The sequence below is a fragment of the Epinephelus moara genome, chromosome 4 (assembly GCF_006386435.1).
Source record: "Epinephelus moara isolate mb chromosome 4, YSFRI_EMoa_1.0, whole genome shotgun sequence".
NCBI lineage: Eukaryota > Metazoa > Chordata > Actinopteri > Perciformes > Serranidae > Epinephelus > Epinephelus moara.
The window spans coordinates 36,795,508-36,816,221 of NC_065509.1; the positions used below are offsets into that span (position 1 = coordinate 36,795,508).

The following is a 20,714-nucleotide window of genomic DNA, read 5'->3' on the forward strand; positions in this document are numbered from 1 at the left end:
TTTGGTTATTAAGTGTATGCTGTTTCTAAGTTGCCTCAAAAATATATTTAGCTTATCTTCATCAGAATGTTTTCATACAATACACTGATTCTGTTTTATATGTAATAAGATAATATTGTCCTCAGTGGGGTTCCCCTTTATACCTACACTTGTGCATGGCTATTTAAAATACACATTACACAGACAAGTGCTCTGTATAAGAGCCTAACTAAAACTATATAATATTAAATATGATCATCTCCTATTGATGGTCAACTTGTTCATGTAAGTCAGTGATACTCATCTTACTTTGCCTGGGGACACTTTTGCAAACTGACAGGAGACCAGCGGCCATTTAACAAACATTGATAATATTTATCTTTTTATAATATAAATGTACAGCCTGTTTTTAACCTTTTGACGTTTGCTGTTCTCACTAATTTTGCCAAGAGGTACATCCAGTCAGCCCTGCACAGGTCAGCTCTACGCAGGGGCGTTTCTAGGATTTAAGGACATTTGGGGCTTAACCCAGAACTTTATATAAGCTAGCTCTGTTTAAGAAAATACATAAAATAAAAAAAATGGTCTGGCACATGGGCCGTAAATTGATCACTGACGTTAGTGTTTCTGATTTAATGCTCCCTGTTAAGGGATATCATCTCGTTCACGATAATACATGTATAATTCTTAATATTATATAAAAAATTGTATACTCGCAATATTTTGACTCGTTGACATATTGATGTCATACTGTTGTCCACGGCAACAACAAGCATGGCACAAGCATGTAAAACTTTATCACTTTTTCTGCAATTGTATGGTCTTAATAATAATAATAATAAAATATTTATTTACTAATTTGTCATATTGTCAAGAATATCATTATCGCAAAAATACCCTGAAATATTATGATATTATTTTCGGGCCATATTGTCCACCCCAACTCCCTGTGATATGATTTTGGCTTGACATTTGTAGGACTGAACAGGGTCTGCGTACTGCACAGACTTTAGAGACTTATAATTAACTTTATAAATTAAAAACATTTACATTCTTACATTATGTTAACATTTTTCATATAAACATACACCCTTACTGTGTCTTAGCCTTAGCCTTAGCCACCCTTACCAAACTCACAGTCTTTCCGTAACCTTAACCAAAGTGCTTTTGTTGGCTAAATCTACGACAGGAGTTTGGATGCGATCCGGGTGTCACAGTCCTGGACAATGTCCACCATCCACCCACACCACCTCTCTGCAAATCCAGCCCTGGACATAAACATAGTGTTTCATTAACTCAAAGAAATGTCTCTGAACATAACCCAGACCGTGATTACGTTGTCACCAAAACATAATTATGAAAACAATTTCGTAATATACAAACGTAATTTGTAGGAGACAGGGTTGTTTAAAGCAAAACATTCTCACAATTAAGCAACATGTTGTAATATGTCACGTTTTGATATGAACGCTGACGAAAAAAATATTAACACATGAAAACGATTTTGAGAAGGGGAGTGCAGGACCTTTATTTAGCATACCAAAGTCAAATCTCACCATTATTTCAGATGTGACAGGTGTTTACCTCAGTTCCAGTGTCTGAGTGGATGTTGGTGTATGTTTACATGCATGGCTGCCTACATGTGGGTTTGTGTCGAGGGGGTTCATGAGGTCATATCTTTTTTTTTTGTTCCATACATTTGGAGGGGAGATGATTTTGTATTCATGTGGTGGTTGTTTTGTGTGAATGGGTGTTTGTGCAGGGGGGGTGGGGGACAGCTCTTTGTCTTATCATATCAGTAAATGGTTATGAAACATCCCCAATAACACACACAGGAAATGTCTTTTTATGTTGCCGTTGTTTGGTTTTTGTAAACAAGGCTCCCCAAAAGGAACAAAAAAAAAAAAAGCCCTTAATATATTATGAATGTCCGATATTAACCGTACAGAACAGAAACAGAACGGCCCAGGCCCGGTCAACAAAAAGCTAAATTTGATGCTCGCAGCGCTGCTCTCTTTTCATCTTCACCTAAATTGGATGAGAAGAATTAATTCATTAGAAAAAAGAAAAAAGAATTCCAATAACTGAGCGTGTTCTCCCTGAGCTCCCAGCAGCAGCAGCGAGCCTGCAGCTCTGGAGGCCCGAATCTCAATCAGCTCTGCCTCGCCTCGCTTTCCTCAACCACCACCACCACCACCACCCCCTCCTCCCACCATCCTCCTCCTCCTCCTCTCTCTCATCCCCCTGCCTGACTCGCTCATTCTCCCCTCGCTCTCACTACACCACCACCGCTCTCTCTCATCCCCCNCCCAGTCTCTCTCTCTCCGCCTGTATCTGTCTTTTTCTTCGCTCGTCTCCCTCTCTCCATCTCTATCTCTTTCTCTTTCGAAATTCAGATTTGGTTTTACTTAAAAAAAAATAACTCTGATTCATTGCAATTTGTGTCTTTTATTTTTGTAGTTTTTGCCATCGTTCCCGTCAGTAATAACAAGTCACCAAATTAATTGCTGAGATGTGGAATGCTAACGAGACGTCACACAGGGACAGAAACACCCGCAGTCAGATGATCGTAGTTTATCTGACGTTACGAGAGGAAGGACATCAAATCACACAACAACATAAAGGTCAAGGGTAAAACAATGAAGTCCAAGACTAGCTTTCATTGTGATCCTTGGTGTGCGCATAGGAAATATACAGGAGTCCAGGCAGTGTTGGGCTCGTTACTTTAAAAATGTAACATACCATTCCTTACTTGTTACTCTTTTCTAAAGTAATAATATTACTTTACTTATTACTCCCTGCCAACAGTAATCTCTTACACTACTCATTATATTACTTTTCTGTTACACTCCATAAAATTGATAAATTTGTATGTCCCCCAAAATTCAGATGTGTCTCTGTGTGAATGTCAAGTTAATCGCTGTAAAGTGTAGCTAAGGCTAGATAGCCTCTATTTACCTGGAGGTCTTCAGTTGCCTGTAAACGTTTTTTTTTCTCCAACGCTCTGCCCGAAAGACGGAGAGTCACTCATGGACGCAACATTTCATCCGCAACATATCCAGCAACAAGCTTCATTAATTCTTTGTCTTGTTCTTTGTTTTTTAGCCAGTGTAGGACTGTAGCTGACTTTGTTGGGGTGTATTTCTTGGAGCTTCACGTTGTTGTGCTGTCAGGAGTAGTGGTCGAGATGTTTCAGACTCGAGGTTTAAGGACGTGTTTTTCGCAGTGGAAAGAGTTTTCGTCCAACATCCTGTAGCAGCAGTGTTCTTGTCATCTTTCCTCCCGAAATAACCAAAGTAATGGGAATATTTACAGCCAGGGCTGCAACGATTAGTTGACTTACCGATGACTAATTGACTATTAAAATAATCGATGACTATTTTAGTAGCCGACTAATCGGTTTGAGTCATTTTTCATAGAAAAGTACTATAAAAGTACCCCAAAATACTCTTATTGCAGCTCTTTACGTTCAAATATTGGCAGCTTTACACACTCTCCCATGACGGTGAACTAAAACCCTTTGGCGTGAGTATGAAACAAGACATTAGATGACATCATTTTGGGGTTTGGGAGAGACAGACCGACATTTTTCAACATTTTAACACATTTTTCGATAAAATGATTAGTCGACTAATCGAAGAAATAATCGACAGATTAGTTGACATTGAAAATAATCGTTAGCTGCAGCCCTATTTCCAGCCGCTATGGTGAGCGTTTCCAACCAACTCGCTGCTTTATGACATGTGCGTGCGTAACTAAAATGAGTCCGCTGATGTGACTGTTGTATTTCAAGTCAGTAGCGATGTGATAACAAAAATAATGTTGTATGAGTTGTTTGGTTTTGGAGTAACTGTGATATGATATGAGATTTCATTAGTAATTAGTTACACTAGTCGTTACTGGAAAAAGTAATATTATTACTGTAACATGACAAAACTAAGGAGAACAGTAAAACTATCACCCAAACTGTCACCATCACATTTCACAGGCTGCTTCAACAATGACCTGCTGTTCTCGCCATAGTTGTACATGCACACCGTCACTGTGCATTGAGGCATTATTACCAGAATTCTATGTGTGCAAGCTGTTGGTTTCACTCCAAAATAAGATGCTTAAGATACATGATTCGTCTCAAAACAGGGCTCTCATCATATGGATTTTTCAACATGTATCAGCATCTTTCCTTCCTCTGTGCATCTGTAACATTCATGATCCACACACTGGCACCCATAAGCTGTCATGTCACCAACCTGGGCGCAGCATAACTCTGTATTTAACAGGGTTTTTATTATGGTGCTTATTTTATCATTACGTTTTCTTCACACATAGAATTGTTATAAAAATGATAAAGAATGTAAAAATAAATCCTGAAGGAACCCACTTTTGTAACCACTGGTAAATAATTTGGTTAAACTGTGACCTTGTTTACACTTTGTCTGATTGTCCTGGCTCATGTTTCTCAGCCTGTCTGACTTAATTGTAGTGATATCACCATGTTCCCAGTAGGGGTCCACCAGCAGTGTTTTTTTTTACAGGGCTGATACCAATACTATTAGTATTTAAGGAAACTGATAACCTGTATTTGGAACTGATACATTGCAGTAAAACTGGAAATCTTAGCTTTAAAATCAAGAATAACACAAACTCCAATACAGAACTTGTTTTAAATGCCTTTAAGTTTATGTTTAATTAAATGCTGCAAAGGAGAATCATTATCTTTAAAAAAGATGCTGACACCTTCTTTGTATGTATTGCAGTCTGCCCTCCCCGGTGTTGGTTATTATAATACTCCCATACTGCCCTCTCAGACCTTTTCTTTAGTGCATCCATCCAAAGAGAGGGGAAGAAAGAGTATGGACTGTAGTTTTGACGCGATACAAAAACTTTCTTTGATCAAAAAGCTCAATGTTACTGTATAATTCTCTGGATTATCAGTGAAGTGTATGAACTACACTGCAGACTCAAGTCTCTGTGCTGTGAGTGAGACTACAGACAGGAGCCCCATTTAGTCAGAGATCCTGCGATTCGGCCACAACGAAGACCCTTCATTATGCCACATTTGCTCTTTAATACAGAACCAATGTCGACATAATTCCACCTCAGTGTGTCATTTTTAACAGCATGCTGGTGTTCCCAAAGCAAAAACATATGCGTCCAGCAGCATTTTCTAAACATTAATAATAGATTACCATGGCAATAACGATTATTACCATCCCTGTTATTTGAGAATTGATCTCGTCCTCTGCTCAGAGGGTAAGGAGCTATCGGACCTCTCTGTTTCCCCAGTTTGCGGACAGCTGGCTGCTGTTCTTCTTCTTTAAGTTAGCTGCTCACATAACACGTCCTCAATACGTCACATCCGTCCTGTTCTGCCGGCTGTCCTTATTGCGCAGATGTCGATTTGATGCTGTCACTACCTCTGTTTCTCAAAGATGAAACAGTTCTTTCCACCTCTTCCATGATCATACCTTTTGTACAAAATGGCGAGGCGGAATAACTGCATGACATCCCCACCTTAGACGTGTTAAAGAGGCTAGAGAGGCAGTGGCATCAGAGCCGAAGTAGCCCTTTTTTAATTGATATATTTTATTGACAATCAGATAAAGGATATGTATTCCAATAATCATAAAAATGCTGAATATTGTGGCTGATAATCAGTCAATCCCTGGTTCCCGGATAATCACCCATAGAAATAATTGCCAAAACTGTGAAAATCGACTCAAGTTGTAATAAACCAGATTTATCCTCAAAGCACAAAGCAGATTATACAAGTTTTGTTCTAAAAATGTAACAAATTGTGTACGATAATGACAGAAAAATAAATAATCGAATGCAGATCATTAAAAAATGAATAGATAAATGGTAAGATATGGTTTGTTAAGTCAGTGGTTGGGGATGGATGATGTAAAGAAGCTCATCACATTGTCAAGTGTTGTGCTCTCTCTGTCTCTCCTCATCGTTACTCACCTGGCGGGATGCTACACACTAACGAATCGCTGGAGTTAACAGGGCGCTAAGAGTGTGCGGTGCTACCCAGGTGCTTGTGAACAATGCGTGGAGGTTTTGCAGGGCGGCGAGGTGTTGACAAGGTGACACAGGGTGCCAATTTGACCAAAAGCCCCCCAACCTCCCAGCGGCCCCCGGCATCCCAGCACCTCTTTTCACTACCCAGCAGGCTTTGCTTTCCCTGGCCAGTGTGTGTTAGCTCGGAGGGCACGGCCCTTGTTACCGGTGCCCAGTTGGGGGTTTCTTCACGCTGGGAGGCGAGCAAAGAGCAAAAGGCGAGTTCGTGACACGGTGATCTCAGCTCAAGTGAATTTAATTCCCTGAGTGGAGAAATTGACTAGTGGATGTCTTATCAGCTGTGTGTGTTTTTCTGAGCTCTGCTTGGGTTGTAGTTTTTCAGGCTTGTTTTGAATTGTCACCTCACTTTTGTTATAATTTTGGACACTAAATTATATTTATCTTAACACTGAAATAATCTACCTTTATCAGTGGTTGTACTTTTAAAAATACTTGTCCCAATTGTACGCAAATATAATAGAAGCAATAAAATCAGTATTGTACCTTCATGTGCTGCCGACGGTTATTAATTATGAACTATACAGCATTCATCACTTCCTCTGGATAATATAAATAGGATCAGAATTAACTGAGAGACTCAACTGTAGCAACAAGCTGCTAACACTCCTTTTAATACTGAATTAATACTAAATTAACACGACCCAGTTTCTTTAACTACAGTGGAGCTTGACTTGATTTATCTGCACTGTCACACGTTTTTGTTTTGATTATATTATGATAGAGACTTCTCCCTTCCTTTTTTCTACACTCATGTAGTTAGTTTGTGTTGCTTTTTCCTCATTCATTCCTCTGGTTTTTATTGAGTTGCATACGCAGTGACCTGCATTGATCTTTTCATGTATGCATTGTGCATTTAGATGAATTGCTGAATGTGTACTCATCTTTTTGTATACTTCATTTAATTCCTGGTGAAGGTCTTTGGACATAAAATAGCTGCCTTTTCAATACAGTTTGCACAAGCCGCATGCAGGAGTCTACCACTTTGTAATTCAGGTTCATTCATATATTCACATTTCTGACAGTTGTGCTTTAGATTAAATACCAATTTTTAAGATTAGGTTCAGATTTTTTTGACATTTTAACCCTTTTTGACAAATGACAGGAGGAGCATTTAAGAAACATGGAAAGATAGAGAGCGAGAGAGGTGAGGACTCAACAAACGCTGCAATAAAACCAGCAGTGCTGCATTTACTGGATATATTTAATCTTAATAGTAAGGCTACGGGGAATCTCCAGATATATACTACTCATAAGTATGAACTGTATTCTGCAGTACACAATCACACCATGTTTATCCTAAAAAACATTTTAATTGATTTCAAGTTCATTCAAGCTGTTGAATTATTAAGTTGTAATTTGTAAGTTGGTTGTCATGTTGAGGGAAAGTATCCAATAGCATCTTTATACAGCTGCTGTAACTCAACTACGACTGCTACTAATGATTATTTTCATTATTGATTAATAGATCAATTGTTTGATTAGCAAAATATTGATAAAAACCCCCCAGTAAAAACACAGGTGTGCACTCGAGTCAGACTAGACTCACAAATTTGATGATTTTAGACTTGACCTGACAAAATTAAAAAAGACTTGCAACTCGACTTGGACTTTAACACAAATGACTTGTGACCTTACTTAGAGTTGAGCCTTTTGACTTGAAAGTACTTGAAACCTTCCTCCAAGCCCAAAGATTAAAAAACATGCTATTTAAAAAGTTTGCCACAGATCAATTTATTTCCCTTAATTTCTTAAATCATCTGACATTAACACTGTTCATCTCTGGCACACTGACTCTCATTGTTCTCCAGGTCCACTTTGTTTGAACCAGTCTGATAGCTCACCACTATTGTCACGTTACTGGGCGCCAGTTGGAAAAAATTATATCAAAGATAATTTATTTCATGTGCAAAAATGAGGCTACCCGATGGTCAACAAAAAAGCAGTATGCAAAATGTGCAGGTTGAAAAATACAGATGGAGTTGCAACAACTTCCAACTAACTTGTTTTACACTTGTTATCCAAATTTTATAAATCATATTATTGTTTTTGTAAATTTCTTGTATGATTATTCTGTTGTTAAAATGGCATAACATTTGGTGAAGAGCGCACCATGACTTGTTGAGGACTCAAAACTCGACTTGACCCAAGACTTGTCAGTCTTCACTTGGGACTTGAGTGCAAAGATTTGAGAATTGTAAACCACCGACCAGTGGTTGAAAAACAAAGGCAGGTAGCTATCATACAAATTTAAGAAAACAAGTCAAACAAACAAATAAATAAACAAATATGAAATTAAATGATTAGCAGAAGTGTTTCTGATTAAATCTGTGGTGATAATCTGGTGACTTGACTTGAATTGACTTGTCTTATGAGCTCTAAACTCAACATACTGACAGTAACACACTTTGGTTATATGTACATTTTCTTTAAATACCTATATATGCTTTCATCTTAAGCTCCACACTCACTGATTCAGGAGGTGGTGTCGAGGTGCAGTATTATAAAGCCTGTCAGCAGCTTGTCGCTGTAATTGAGCATATTTAGTCAACTTTGATCCTATTTATATTCTCCAGAAGCAGTCATGAGTGCTCATAATAATCGATTTAATGACCTTCAGCTCCTCTGTTGTTAATTGATTGTCATGTTTGGGTACAGTATTGAATAATGTCCCAGCAGCAGGACGCTGTTATTCTTTTCTTGCTCTTTTGAGCTGGAGATCCCCTGATCTCAGCCCCGTTGTGTGGAAGATTTATGACCCTGCTCTTAAATCAATGGGGACTCTCTGTGAGGGGCTGTACCATTTAATGGACCACTTTTTAATTCAGGGGGATTTTCCTCCTTTTAGTTTTCATAAGGGAACATTATTTAGCTAAAAAATGGTTACAGCCATTGTGAGAAATATTAGATTTTAACCAATTCTCTCTCGGTATGGAGAAATAAATAGCTTTGTATGATTGAATCTACGCTGGAGTCTGTGGAAAAAAAGGGCTGCCTTGGTTGTATTTGTGGTTAATATATCTCTGCACCAGTGCCACTAAAACAAATTCCTGCACATTTATTGCACTTGGCAATTAAGGTGATTCTTATTCTGGTTCTGATTTAGCTGCTTTGCCAATTCATTTATCGGTTAGAGAGAGGCAGAAAGCTTCTGGGGAGAGAAATAAGAGCAATAGTGGAGGCAATGCTAAAGACACAGTTGGCACTATGGAAAAAGAAATCAATAGTGCAGCGTTGTTTCACTGTAGGCTACTGCACCTGAAAGCATCATAAGACACTGGCTCACAATTCAAGTTATTTCACCGCTGGTGGCTAAATACTATAAATCTACAAAAAGTACACTCTCAGTAATGATGTAAAGAAGTACTTATTTCCTCATACATGCCTAAGTATTTGCTCTTTTAATAGGTTTCAGCAGCCCAAAGGGCAGAAAACTCATCCACACACATAATGACCATGATGCATTTCATTTCAAAGGAGGACAAGAAAAACACCAAAGTCACAGCTGCTTTTTTTTCTTTTTCTTTTTTTTTTTTTTACAGCTTTCAATAGCAATTTAAGTACTAGTGGATTAATTAGAATATTCCGTCTTATAATTCAACATGGGCTGAGAACCCCGGGGGGTAAAGTGATAATTTGGGAGTCAAAACTTCAATAATATGCATACATATGTTTATTATACACAAATATAGGTTGTTGTTTCTTGTACTTTATTTTGCAAAATAATTAATATCAGTCAATTATAAAACTCTGTCCTGTGAAATCCATGTCTCTCCAAAATATAAACTTTTTTTGAGCTAAGGAAATACATGTTTCAGATAATTCAATGGGTTTTAAGGTGATTTATTTAACTTTAGAAGTAGAAGAATTCATAAATGAACACCTTAAGTTTATTTAAAAATCACCAAAATTGGAGATATATGGTTTAAACCCACAATTTGAGTTACTGTAATGATTTTATTTACATATTTTGGGGGGTGTTACAAGTCATGTTGCATCCATCCTTTCACTCTGAGCTCTGAGGTCAGCTGTCAGACAAACTGCTGTTGGAATAAGACTAAATATAAAAATAAAAAATTAAGATAAAGGCCATTTTCATTATCCATTAAACACACAGGATTATTTCCCAATGTTGCTTTAGTCTAATCCACACTTATCAAGCTCAGACAAGCCCATTATCCAACCACGCAGATGTTTGCACGTAAAACCACTGTATCAGCACTGAACTGTGTCAGTCAGAGAGTGAAAGTGTTAATTTCCAAAAATGCTGCATATTTTTTTTTGAGATGAAAAAAAAATATAAATACCCCAGAAAAGGCGGACTTTATTGACCCTGAGTCACGTGTCAACACAGAGACAAGTAGATAAATGAAGAAAGACGACTAATACAGAACTATTTGAATGAAATATGGAAGAAAAAGAAGTGAGAGATGACATTAAAAATCTATATACAGTATATGCATTGCAAGTTCTGTGTATGTATGTGAATATAGGCATAAGCATCAACACTAAATACACTGTTAATGAGTGTATTAACTTATATAGCAGTATTTAGGTGTTGGAATCACCAGAGGCCCCACAATATGATATTATCACAATACTTAAGTCACAATACAATATTATCATTATTATAAGGTGTTTCATATTGCTTGTTTTAGATCTGTACATTTTTTGTATTTTTAATCTGTGCTTTTTGTCTGTAACTTTATGTTGCTGCCTTCGCGACACTCTTGAAAAAGAGATTATTAACCTGAAGAGTTTTTTTCTGGTTAAATTAAGGTTAAATGAAATAGAATAAAATAATTATTGTGATTTTTTTTCAAAGTTTTGTGATATGCCGAGTATTGCAATAACATATATTGTGATATATTGTGATTCATTGCTTATTTAAAACGGCTATTTATGTCCTCAAAGGAAAACTTTGCCAACATCTGTTAAGATAAAGTTTTCAGTCTGTTCAAATAATACTTATTTTTGCAGCAAAATGTATCCAGTGGACTGAAAAAAAGCAATTGATTTTATCATTCTAGTAGGCTGCCAAATGTTTAATTTGTATTTGCGATATTAATAATTTATATGGTAAAAAAGATACTTGGTGCCGTGTATAGATACAATATTCCCACCCAAAATATCATGATATTAAACTGTATTGATCCCCCACTCACACCCAACAGTTTGTGCAGTATGCACCCTCTGTATAGTAACAATACAATACTTTAAAATATACATATATATATACATTCAGAATATAATGGAAATATAGTAAAATACCATGATACAGCATGTAATGGGATACAAACCCACAATAATAAAGAAGTAGAATATATTATATAAAATTCAATACACAGTAATATAGAGTTAGATATTTTACTGTCACTTATTTTTCCCATAGGTATAACAGAAACTATTCAATGATTTCAAATGAAGACTAAATTAAAAGAAGAAGCAGCCCTCTTGTGTGTGGTGCATTTGCTTAATTTCTATCAGTCTGATGTTTCCTGCCATCACCTGCACCAAGTTTTAAGGACTGACAGCGCTGTGCATGAGGCATGTGCATTTAAAAGAGTAATAGAGATATGTAATAGAGGACAAGGTTCAGGGTTAATATTGTCCAAATACAAGAAATAAAAGTGCAGCTACTGTCTTTCAAAACTTTCTGTCTTTCTCCATATATTATAATCAGGTCTCTCTAATAGTAGGTGTCACATTATGGAACAAAACTCTCTCTATATGTACTTTATTGTAATCTCGTGTTGGTTGAATAACTCTGGAAACGCACCGTTGCACAAAGAGTGAGAACATTATACAGAATCCACATTTTACAGTCGAGACAGCAGCTCTGCATTCAGGGGCTTTTTTGGAGCATTCAAGCTTCTATTTATACTTTTTTTTGTGTGTGTGTGTGTTGGAGTTAGCGTCGGAGCACGTGACCAGCAGGGGTAGGTGGGTGGGTGGGAAGTGGGGAATGAGGGTTTGGGGGGGGAGGGGGGGTGCAATATGGCCGCTAGCCTCTTTCTTGCTGATCCTCAGGAGACCATCTGCGCTGGGGGCATTGATTAGAGTGTGTCTGGTGGGATTACATCTTTGCCGTTGCCATGCCAACTAATCAGCTGATTTTTTTCCCCTTCTCTCTGTCTGTCTCTCCGTTTCTCTCTCTCCTCTCTCTCTCCCTGGTTGTCACAGCAACGAAATATGGGAGAAGCGCGAGGGCCCCGGCAAGCGCTGAATTCAGCTAAAGGGGCGAAAAAATGTTTTTTTCCCCTCACTGTTTCTCTCTCTGTCTCTCCCTCTCTCCTCCTAATTGGCAACTCTCTCTGACCTGAAGTTCTTTTGTCTCTGGTGTAAACACACCCCTCTCCAGATTACATTTATTTTCACATTTTAGAAATAGCTGGATGGTTGAGAGGCCCAAGGACAGATGCTCTGAATGAGGGAAGCGAGCAGAGTAAATATTGGGAGCATAATAGCTCGCTCCATTCTACAAAGTCCTTGAACAAATTCCAAAACGGAGACGAAACCCTTCCAGCGTATTTTATCAAAATCACGCCCGGCCAATAAACACTGATTTCTTTTTTGTCTGCGTCCAAATCAGCTGACGGCCGCCTGCCAGCCGGTTAAAGATTACTGGAAGAGATATCAGGCTGAGGAGAAATGTAAAGTAACACTAACTATTTGATCTTTGTCCAGGTTTGTACAGAGGGTCGTTTGATACTGGAGTTTGCCTTTGATGATCTGATGAGGATCAAGACGTGGCACTTTACCATCCGGCAGTACCGAGAGCTCATCCCCCGCAGCATCCTGGCCATGCACGTGAGTGTGACATCATTGACACGCGACGAGAAAAAAACCTGATCCGCCCATTTTAGGTGTCACTTTATGAATCCTAACGAGGGTCCCTGCTCTCTGCCAAGACACTTTTTAGAAGCTATTCATGAGCATATGAAATTTAAACGCCAACAAAGCAGTTTGGAGGGATTTTTGCAAACCAATTTATTTGCAGACATCAAAGGCCACCGAGGATAAAAAAGGGCCCTTGTCTGAAAAGGGAGAGAGGAAAAAAAAAAAAACAAGGTCGAATGAATAATCTGCTTAATTCCACTAAGTGTAACACACATTTAGTCACTGGAGCTGTGGAGTGAAGCTGGAGCTCGCAGAAGGTCTTCTGTTTTCAAATGATTTTGAACTGAAGCTGTGCGATACAGCTCGGCTGTAAGGGGGAAAGAACACTGTTTTTAAAAATGTGAATAAAGGAAGCCAAATTGGACGTACAGTAAAACATTCAAGGCCCAAAACTGAAGTAGTCTAATACAGCAGTCCCACAATAAACCTTCATGAGGGTTGTAATGAAGAGAGGTGTGGATTCATCTTTATGGTCATGTTTAAGGCTGCAGATTGATTAGTGTTGTAGGGGTGTTTCTATTTTTGTGACCACCCAATTTCAATCAATGAGGCCAGACTACTGTAAATAACAGAAACACCTCTCTGTATAGTCCAGTGCAATTCAACAGCACTACAAACTGCACCAAACAGATTATTATAACCTTTATGAAGGTTTTATTGCAGCACTGTTGTATCAGACTGAATTACTTTCAGCTCAATGTCCCTAATAAACTGGTGTCCATTCACACTAGCCCCAGTGCTACACAGTGGTTCTTAAGGGCCCAAGGGGTTACTGATCTCTATTTGAAGAATACTTCACCCCCCAAATGACCACTTGTACATCAGTTACTCACCCTGTGTTACGTTTAATTCGGCAAGAAACTGTTTGTCACATGCCAGAGAGCAAAACTTTATCAAAACATCCATTTACAAACCCTTACACAACTCATGCAGTATAATCCAAGTCTCCTTTATCTAGTCGTATGATTGGGGCTTTCCAAACTTTTGCTCAAAATTTTCGCCACAACCTGACTATTTAAAACACTTTAGCATAAATAGTCTCACACACGGACGAGTAGTGCACCTGCACTGTTTACAGGGTGTCTACAGGTCCTTAAAAAGTCTTAAATTTAATGTTACAATAGTCTTAAACTTGAATTAGTGAGGTCTTAACTACTACAAACATTTTATCTAATTTCATTTATCCATTTTTTGATTTCCTTTTGTGAAAATGAGTGAAGCCTTTTTATGTCCAAGTCCACATTTCTAATGTTACAAATCTTAAAACAAACTACAATACTGTCATTTTACTTCATACTTGCACTTACCTGTTGGCAAAATGTAGATTAACTTAACTCACCCTAATGACCATATTCCTACATAACATTTATCTCTGCATACTACTTGCCTGTCAATATTTAAACATGATTTGTCCAAAAATCTGTCCTTAATTTGGTTTAAAGGTGTCTTGAACGGGTCTTCAAAAGCATTGAATTTAACTGTCTGATACTTGTAGACACCCTGGTTTATGTGAACGTGTTTTATATAGTACTGATTTAGCTGTGTTTAAACATGGACCCCTTTGACTTGTATTCATGAAGAGCGTTTGCCTTTTTGAAGTTTTCTTCCCACATTGATATACAAATGATCATGTTGGGATTGTAGTATTCCTCTAAGCCTCTTTCAGACAGGCACAACTTCACGTAAATGTGATTTTCACACGTGCATGTTGGTGTCATGTCTGAATAAGTCACTTTTACATCATGACTGCAGTCTTTAAGGTCAGACCTGCCAACACATCTGCAACACTTCTCTTCGCACACGTCTGAGTCTGATGCTGTTAGATTAACGCTAAGAGTACATTAGCACATAATTAAATACACAAAGGAAAACTGAAGGTAAGTCCTGTTTGCAGGATTAAATATTATCACCCATTCTCAAAGAAAATAACATCAGTTTTATAAACCTTGGATCTCTATGAATGAGCTGCATTTACCTCGTTTGTGAGATTCTTGTCAGTCAGATAAGTCTTTCTTTTATTTTCTTGCAGTGCTAACGGAACATAAGAAGTTTAAATTGTATCGAACAGCTACAATAATTAAACCAGCTTTCTCCTTTCTTTCATTTTAGTTATTTCAACTTGAAAGAATATCCAGCAAAACGCTTTACATACAGCTTACGAGCAAATAGAAATTCCCAACTTAACGTCAGTTTTAAGAAACATTCAGCCGAGTTTGCTACCTAATAATTGATGAGAAAATTTATTAGGAGATTCTCTCGAAGAAAAGTGAAGGGCCGAGCGTCCATCGCGCTCAAGATCGTCATTAATTAAAGCCTCGACGGAAAGATAAGTTTTAAAATTAATCAGTCATGCAGCCTGTGGGAGAACAGAAAACACTTTCCCGTCTTCATATCATTAAACTTTTCAACTCACAGCTGTTTTAGAGCAGCAATGACACCTCCTCTCTTTCCCTAAATGTCCTGTCAGGTTTGTAAAAAGCCGTAGGGAACATTTACATAAAAGTCACCAATTGCTGAATGACAGAATCCATCACTTTAACAGTTAGATGAAGCCGGCGATGTGACGTATTTCATTTCTGGAAAAGGGCTTTGGTAAGAAAACGACTAGAAGAACAACAATAGTTTATAGTCCTCTTACATGAGTTTTCTTTTTCAGCAGTGATATCCAATAAAGTTTCTATACATGCATTTCCTCCCATTTGATTGATGAATAAAACGAGATTCATTCCAAGTATTTTCCATTTACCCCCATGGACCCAAAGGTGTGTGTAAAAGGCAGCTTCGCCTGTATAGCCGGCTCCTTTTTTTTGGCCAAATCTTCATATGAATTTCACTCACCGATAAATTGGCCCCTGTGGGCATTCACACTAATTCCTGGAGAGTGGGATATTGTGGGGTATTGTGGGTCCTGGCCAGATCTTCAGTGATTTGTGTGCGAAGTGCGAGTTCAGTCTTTTGATCGTTGCCTGGACTAATGAAAGCAGATACAGACACATGGGAGTCAGAACAGAAAACTGCAGATACCAGTACAGACGGAGCCACTGTGGAAGGCCCAGTTTTTGATGTGAGCTGAACCACTGCTGCACTGTTTTTTTTAACAGTCACTCAAGAGGAACTGTTTGGAAAAGAAATAAAGTTTGTTCTTATTTTAGTTTTCAGGAGTTTATGAAGAAACAGCCTGTATTTGATATTAGTTTGATAGATGCTAGAGGTGTGTGTTCAGAGATGGAAATAGTATCAAACAATAAGTATTTCTGAAGAAGACGAACAGGAGCTTTAGAATAAATACATCATCACAGTGTAAATACTTGCTTAAAGTCAAAGAAATGCAGCATTTTTTCATTTAATTTAAAATGTTCCCCTCAGGGAAAATGACTGAGAAACATGAGACCAACAGGAATTGCTATATATGATGAGGACAAGAGTACAGAGCTTGATGTGCAGTTCCCATATCGCCCACTAGATGCTGACTTCAGAAACCCATCTGTATTGAAGTCACAAAAGAAATTGTCTTTTTACTTTTTTTGTTACTCATGTCGTGACGATGGCTTTAATAGCACTTTTTGGCAGCAGTAAACCTTTGACTTCATTAAGTCCCTTCAGAAACCCTTATGTTCAGGTATAACTTTATTATCCAAAGAAAAATCAGTGGTGGAAGTATCTAGATCCTAACTTCAGTAAAAGTAACATTACCAAGATTTTAAGTACTCATTTACAAGTAAATGTCATTATTTTTTTAAGCTTACTGAAATAAAAGTACAGAAGAATGTGCATAAAAATGTTGTCGGTTTTTAAATTAAAAGTACTAATCATGCTAACTCATTACAGCACATTCATTTCTTATTCTATTCTTTGTGAATATGTGTGAAGTTTTAACAGCCCTAAGACTTTGAAGTTTTAATGGTATGGTATCATTTGAAGATGACGCATTTGCAGTTTCATCATGCTTGCATAATGACAAAGTTCTTGAATCTTGAATCTGTTGTTAGGGATCAAAACAGTGTTTGATTTTTTTAGGTGGTTGAAGCTCAGTTGAATCTCAGTTGAATTATTCTGTACACTGCTGGCATGTATCATAGTAATCTTTAAGAAACTAGTGTTTATAATCATAATTTATATTGTATGAACTGATCATATGGTTTTGAATGAGCAAACTTCTTACTTTAGCTGTAAAATAAATATACTGGGGTAAAAAGTATGGTATGTCCCCTTGAATTATTGAGATAATCAAATCGAAGTACCTCAAAAATCTACTTAAGTAAAGTCCTGGAGTGAATGTACTCACTTTACACCACTGCAGAAAGGTTAATCTCCTTGTCTTAGGGGCGGTAAAAATACACAAAGACAATGAATAAATGCACACAGATGAAACACTTTGGAAGTTTCCCCTCCCAAACATCTGCTACACCCACCTCCCACCCACTCATACAGCGTGCATTCCCTCGTACTCACGTCAGCTGCAGCAGCAGTGTAGAATTCAAACAGCTTCGTATCAAACAGCTTCGTATCAATCAACTCAAATTTCTATTTTTAAAGTTAGTTACAAATAATGCAGCGTGACAAAGATGCAACAGCTGTCAAAGACATTAAAAGCAGAAGTAATACAATCTGCAGACTACAAAGAGACATTTACATGTGAACAGTAAGCAAGGTTTTTGTACAATATATCCAAGTGGGTCGTAATAATAAGTCTGTTTGGAGGAAGTAGTCACCTTAAGTGAGAGAAAAAGTTTTTGTTAGTAAATGGAAGAAATGGATGATTTATGAAACAGTGGACAAAACATTTGGACTAACTGATACATAAACTTCAAGATACTTGATATTAATTCATGCGTTGCTTTGAAAATTGACATTTACAACCATGACTGTTCTATTTTTTGCTCTGTTTTTGTCTTTATCTTTCTCAGAAAGGATGTTTTAAGGTGTTATAAATGATACTTGTGGTTGTATACACAAACTAAAACTCAATATACATTTAAGTATTAAAAGTACAAATAGCAGTATGTATTCAAAATAAAATTTAAATGCAAGAATAATATAATAGTATTATCAGAAAAAATACTAAAAGTATCAAAATTAAATATTTTTTATGCTGGCAAACGCTCCTGTAATTGTTAGATAATATATTTTTAGATTATTATTACTGATGCGTTAATCTATAAGCAGCATTTTACCATTTACCAAGTTAAGCTGGAGCTAACTGTTACTACATTATATAAAAATGGGTGTTTTAAATCTCAGCAACGGGTCATATTTTAAAAGATGATCATATTTTTTCTCAATATACAGTCTTAATTTGCAGTGAACTATCGCTGTCAAATAAATATTAAAAATAGAATGTAATATTTCCCTCAGTATCATGAAATTGTACCTCAGAAGGTGTATTACATTATCTCAAAATTGTGCATAAGCACAGTATGTGGTGGTGGTGTCACAATATTGGAATTTCTAACTTAGATACAGTATGTTGAATATCAATAAATGATACCACGGGAGAAACACTGACATCACAGGCAGAAAATTTACATTTTTATTAAAAGATAAATATACCAAAGTTATAAAATGACAACAACAACTTTTCTTTTCTTGGTTAGCAGCAGAGAACAGCAGAATGACTGTAGTCAACATTAACGATATAAGAGAAGAAAGCAGAGCTGGTACCGGTGTAAACTGAGGACAAAAGTATTGAGACTGTTTCAGATATTCAGAATCGATATGTATTGATGAATCGATATTTTTAAGTACTTGGTAAAATGTGTTTAGTTACATTGCACCACTCCTGAGGAGCCTCCTGACTTCTCTAACATAATGCATGTACTGTAGATCTTCTCCACTGTTTAAACATCTTCTTTGGACCGTTGCCATGCATCTTAAATTCTTCATGTGTTTAGTTTATTCTCTGTTGTTTGTCTGTTTTTGGCCTCTTGAACCGAGTGTCTGTGTCGTCCCTGCACCATATGTGCCTGCATTTTACTCGTGTTACTCCACAAATTGTTGATACATGGCTGCACCAGCGCTGCCAAGACACATTCCTTGTACAGTACGTTCAGACTAATTCTACTTGATGAGTAAAGTAATTCAGATTCTGATCCGCCGTCGGCCAATAATGCACACTAATTCAATTCTCCCGTCACTCATGTTGGTCTGCTGACGGTACAGAAGAACTCTTTCGCTCTCCCTCTTGACTTTCTCCACACAGAGATGCGACTGGAGATAGAATTATGCATTTTTCATGAGGCAGTGAATGCAAGTGTGCTCACTGCTTCTCCTCAGTCTGGGCTATGTTTTGCTCTGTCAATACCTGCAGCTTTTTATGATTTGACTGCTTATTCTTGGAGCGGCAAACAAGCTTAGTGAATAGTCTTTTTTTTTTCCCCAATCAGATGTCATCCTATAATTGCTATTTTTTCTTTGTTCCTATTTAAGATGTATTCTTTACTCCTACACATACTGTATAATCACAGGGTTTCCATGAGTTTTCTCTTTTACAATTAATCTATTCAGTGCCGATGATGGTTGGTTTTAATCTTTTGTGTGAATGATGCAACTGTCAACTGGACCACATTGAGCTGTAGTTTTTTTAAGCTCCACAAAAACAACAAAAGCACGTTACATAAAATAGCAGAGTGGGCTACATCTGCAGATTTTTGCACAGTTTCTCCAACAACTTAACATTATAAAACTAATTTTCCCCTGCACACATAACACTGAGCAACATCATCAAATGCAGCGAAGATACGGAGTTGAAAATGTGTGGAAATTTAAATGGAATGACAAAATAATATTGATTAATTAGCCTCACAGTTTGACAATAGTGTGAAATGAAGGCCCCGAAATACTTCCATTCAGCTTCATGGCACAACCGCGATAACAATGTTAAGTAGTTGCATTTATGACTTGAGGGTGCAAATGTGTCGAATGTGCATTATCTGATGAATGCCAATTAGCCTAATTGCCTGTAGATAATTAGTTTATTCGTTGTTGGCTGAATGCAAACACAACAAAATAAAGATGTACAAATATATATATATATGTTTAGGTTATATATAAATGTGTTCTTCATTTTTTATTTCTCTGCTGCTGACTTCAGGCACAAGACCCTCAGGTGCTGGAACAACTGTCCAAAAACATCACTCGCATGGGTTTGACCAACTTCACCCTCAACTACCTCAGGGTAAGGACTCTGCATGTGTGTGTGTGCATGTGTGTGTGTGTGTGTGTGTGCATCTGACAATGTCTATGATTGTCATTCTGCCTTTATTTTTGTTCCCCTCACACTTAAATGCACACGGAGGAACAATTCCTGTCCATTTTTAAATGCAGTAATGCATGCTGCTCATACTTTGTAAACTAAATATCTTATACTTATGTGTCTAGACAGCGTAAAGATGTTTTCATCATGTAGAATATTTATATTTTGTCATATTTATATGGTCCTTGGCATGATTATATTACCTGCTCTGCAGTAAATCTGCTCTGCTTTATTTCAAAATGTACATTTACAGGTGTATTCAGTGTTTGAATATTCAATTTGAATAAGATATGCTTTTCCAGCAATCTCATATTAACTCTTTAGTTTATTTAAGGTCATATCGTGACTGTTAATGTAACTATTTCTTCTCAGTCTTACTGGAATTGAAAGCCTGTGCTGTTATTTATGTGCTGAACACGTTTTATGACTCTCGGGCATTTGAAACCTGAGTGTATAATTTCAAAAGTGCACGGCATCAAAACAAAAAAATATAAGCACTTAT

At 37.2% G+C, this 20,714-nt stretch overlaps 1 protein-coding gene across 5 annotated transcripts in view; it reads left to right on the forward strand.

The window, feature by feature from the left end:
* ldb2a (LIM domain binding 2a) overlaps nt 1-20,714 on the forward strand; it is a 130,091-nt gene that overhangs the window by 84,291 nt on the left and 25,086 nt on the right. For all 5 annotated transcript variants that reach the window (XM_050042862.1, XM_050042863.1, XM_050042859.1 and 2 more), the window contains exons 4-5: nt 12,748-12,870; nt 20,051-20,134. In XM_050042862.1, coding sequence (XP_049898819.1) covers nt 12,748-12,870; nt 20,051-20,134 — 207 coding nt within the window. The remainder of the gene's footprint in view (nt 1-12,747; nt 12,871-20,050; nt 20,135-20,714) is intronic.